At 39.2% G+C, this 4,155-nt stretch overlaps 1 protein-coding gene across 1 annotated transcript; it reads right to left on the reverse strand.

Moving 5' to 3' along the window:
• Window positions 1-444: 444 nt before the first annotated feature.
• LOC132612043 (uncharacterized) lies at window positions 445-1,143 on the reverse strand. The gene is made up of 2 exons (XM_060326389.1): window positions 906-1,143; window positions 445-815 (listed from the first exon to the last, which is right to left on the reverse strand). The coding sequence occupies exons 1-2, from the start codon at window positions 1,141-1,143 to the stop codon at window positions 445-447; spliced, it is 609 nt and encodes a 202-aa protein (XP_060182372.1).
• Window positions 1,144-4,155: the final 3,012 nt, after the last annotated feature.

The following is a 4,155-nucleotide window of genomic DNA, read 5'->3' on the forward strand; positions in this document are numbered from 1 at the left end:
TTTAGGACCAAAGAAACTAAATTTGGCACCGTGGAAAACCTGGGCAAAGCACTAGAGTTGTTCTTAAAAGACTAATTATGGTCCACTATATTGTCCTTAGAAATCAAAGCTGTGTCAACAATCATCTCATTAACTTCTACACCAACCGGGCTATTTTCATTTAGATGCTCAAACACCCTAGGAGAAGACTTGGAGGGACCCTTTTTGTTGCCTTTTGGTGACTTTTGCGCAAATTGAAATGACTGAGATTGCACATTAGAATTATTTGTATCACTGGAAAGCACTTCATTTTCAAACAACATATTCTTAACAGTTTGATCTTCTACCTCCAACCCACCCAGGGCTGCAAATCGAGAGGTGTTAGAATAATATTTAGCTCCTTTGTTACTTGTTGCTTGCTTTTCACTATTTCTGCTATTAGATTTTCTGGACGACGTTGCACTATCATCCAGGGACCATAAATATATCCTCTGTAGGCACAATTTCTCCACCACCTCCACCAGAATTAGCGGCTTTGTTTGATTCGTTTGGAGGTTTATTCACATTAGCAGGATTATCCCCATAAAGATTAATGGTATGCCCAAATTTACCACAATGAAAAAAAATATTTGGTAGTCCCTCGTATGCAACTTTTTCAGTCTTTCCTTTAAACTCAAAATAAAAGATTAGGGATTTAGTCAGATCCACCTCTACCGAAATCTTGGCAAAATGTGCCATATCACATTGAGTAGTATTGTAGTTGATTTTAACAAGTCGACCAATTTTGTTTCTAAGCGCTCTTAAAACCTTCTTGTGGTATAAGTGGACGGGAAGCCCTGGAAAGCGAATCCAAGATACAATAGAATTAATTCGATCGTCTGTCACAGAAAAATCTAGTTTCTATGGTTCAACGACCAAATAATGACCTAGGACAATCCACGGTCTATCCAACGAAACATGCATGTAGTTATCTTTGGAATCAAACTGTACTAGATAATAATTTCGTTCAAGATCAATCACTTTCCATCCCTTTTTAGGCTTCCGTTGTTTTCCAGCCTTTTCACGACATTTTAGAAAGCCAATTTCCTTGCCCAGCATTTTCACCACTACAGATTGTTTCCATGGTTTCGCAATTTTCTGTTTGAACTTCTCATCCACTTCCATGGTCAAAGAGTGTTTCATATCGTGGAAAACTACTTCTGGATTAACTTCGTCACCATTCGTTGAGTCAGAATAATCTTCTTATCATTGGAGTCAACTTCAGTCATAGCATAATCCGAAGCATAAGGATAATTCCCATCCTTAAGAGTAGCATTAACATCATTAGGAGTTTGAGAATCAAGAGCATCCCTGTAGGAGGGACCCTATGATTTCATGAGAATAGTAGTTGTGGAAGGATATTGTTCTGTGGGGTTCAGAGAGTGACACAGCTTTTTACATGAATGATCATGGGGCGGAGACGAATGAGGAAGCTTGTTCGCTTTACTGGTGAAGCCAAGTTTTTCTACACCTCAAAAATTTTTGTGTCGCTTGCGTTGTAAGTAAACTAACGTAAACCCGGAGAGGTTATGAAACCCTTATAAAGTTAAGGAAGACTTTTAACAAGTGCTAATCAAGTGTCTAAAGGTTTTGGGATCAAGCGAATCGAAGAAATTAAGTTTGTTGAAATTTTGGAAAACTTGGCAGAATTTTAGACAGGAAACTCTAGTCCAAATTGAGGGAGGTGTATCTCCTAGAAGATGAGGAGTTGTCGAATTCATAACCCATATACATTGAAGTTCATTGAGTCTAGTTTCCAATACAACAAACCGTTCGTTAATATAACATCGGAGTAGAAAGTTATGGGCATTTCAAGGTAGGCTGCCAGATGGCTTCTCCGCGGGCCCACTTGGAAAGTCGGTGGAACCGAACTTCAACGGGTATAAATACCCCCATTCTCCTTATTTTATCATCATTCTACATTCCCTTGAGCTCTAAAAACCTCCATAAACATTTCTTAAAAACTTACAGCCCCTTAGATCAAGAATTCAACAAGATTACACTAAACTAGTTTATGAAAAGTGATTGTTCTTGCTTCTACTTGATGTTGTGGTGAGTTTGGTCTTGAAAAATGTTGGTGTGACTAAAGTTCTACAAGTATAAGGTATGTTCTTCATCTTGACTTTGATATTGAGTTGTTTTTAGAGGGATTTGATGGTTTAAAGTGAAGGAAAACATAGTATAAAGGTCGTAATTTGATATGTTGGTGTTGTTGGCTTATGGACTGATTTTCGAAAGACGTTTCAGACGTATTTGTATATGTTTTTCATGTATCATCTTGATTATTTTATTGTTGATATTCCTAATGATGTTTGGGAGTTGTTTTAGAATATGAAGGAAGTAGATAATATAAGGGAAATGCTGTCCGAATTCCGTTAACTTATTAACTAGCTAAGTTTGAGTATGTAAGTGTTCCTATGGCCTGATTGTTGTATGAATCATCTTGGATGTAGATTTGCAGGCTTGGAAGGTATAGTTTGAGTGGCTAAGAAAGCAGCAAGGTATGTTAAGGTTGTTCCTTCTTTTGTTGGCATTATTCCATATATAGTAAAAGCGTAATAAACCTTGTGACTAGAGGTTGTCAAAGTAGAGCTTGTCATATTGTTGCATAGCTTCCGAGTGTTATGTTAGTCTTTATGAGGGTCCATATTCCCTCACTATGTCCTTGAGTTTTTAGAGAGACAGAAGAGACATGTTACAGTATCAGTTTTTGTCAGCATATGCATGATATACATATATTTCCTTTAGCCTGACCACTTGGTTAGAGAAACAGATATGTCTGGCTTACGGGTCAGTGAAACAGATTTGTCTGGCCTTATGGTCAGTGATATTTTATAAAGTAAGAGCTTACCGAACTTCATAAAGCGAGATTATTGACTAGAGCTTGTCTTAGAAGCATATAGCCTCCCTAGTGTTGTGTCGTATTTTCGAGAGACTCTTATCAACTTCTTGTGTTCATAATCCAAAAAAAGGTATATCTGTCACGACCCAACTAGGGGCCGTGACGAGTACCCGATACTTGTACCGAGTACCCCTTATCTCGCATCATATCCTTATTACTAAGTGGGCCGTATGACCTATACCATTTTTTTTTCGCCACTTAACATTAACATTAGTAGCATAGCTATAAACATAGGCGAACAAACTTTACTAGCACATTATACATCGACGAGGACCCTCAAAAGTACGAAACATCTAACTGTACATGTCTGTCCACAAGCCTCTAAACATAGTACACATATACATAGGAAGGGCCGAATACTGCCGTGCCCGAATATATACCCAAAAATAGTACCAAGGAACTGAGGCTCCGGGACAACTGGAGCGCTGCCAATACTGCTGATAGAACTCCTAGGAATCTGGTCCGTCTACCTGCTGACCTGCGCGGCATGAAACGCAGCGTCCACAAGAAGGGACGTCAGTACGAATAGTGTACCGAGTATGTAAGGCATGAATGATAACATAGTAACTGCATATAGAGTATAAATAATAACAGAATAGACATACAGAGCTCATCCTGGAGTAGAAGTAACCTGTACATATGTATGCCTTGTAGGTGGATACCATGCAAGCTTAGCCCATTTTTCAGAACACGGTGTTTCTTATTCTCGTATACAGAAAACAGTACATTTCAGAAAACGGTATCTTTTACTCACATTTACAGACGCCGAATACATCGGCTCTCCCACCCCCCTCCCCAACGGTGTCCCCACATATCATATCGTATATATCATGCATCACATATACAGACGCCGCGTACGGCTCTCCCATATCCCGCGTCCGGGCATCCCGCGTCCGAGATGGAATCCAGCTGAATCAGGTGGTGATAAAACAGTTGCCCTTCCCCTTTCCCCATATACATATACATATACATAGACATATCCATACACATATACATGTATCATATAAACAGCATGCATGGGAGCCCAAAGAAAGTTACATATCCATCGGAGTGACGTAAGGTCGGTGACCTCCGATTACATTATGGAACAATCGTGATCGCTTTGTCTCACCTTGAAGGAACAAGTATTTTAAGGCGAGGCTACCAACGGCGAATAGCATTAGAAATAAACATAGAATGAAATCATGGGCATCATAGACGTCAATCCATAGACTTCGAAATCCTTAGAAAATAGT

This window comes from Lycium barbarum, chromosome 9 (assembly GCF_019175385.1).
Source record: "Lycium barbarum isolate Lr01 chromosome 9, ASM1917538v2, whole genome shotgun sequence".
In the NCBI taxonomy this organism is placed as follows: Eukaryota; Viridiplantae; Streptophyta; class Magnoliopsida; order Solanales; family Solanaceae; genus Lycium; species Lycium barbarum.

Coding starts and splice junctions, on each gene's coding strand:
- LOC132612043 (XM_060326389.1), bottom strand. CDS start 1,143: ATGGAAGTGGATGAGAAGTTCAAACAGAAAATTGCGAAACCATGGAAA. Junction 816..905: donor TAGACCGTGGATTGTCCTAG/GTCATTATTTGG, acceptor TTCGCTTTCCAG/GGCTTCCCGTCCACTTATAC.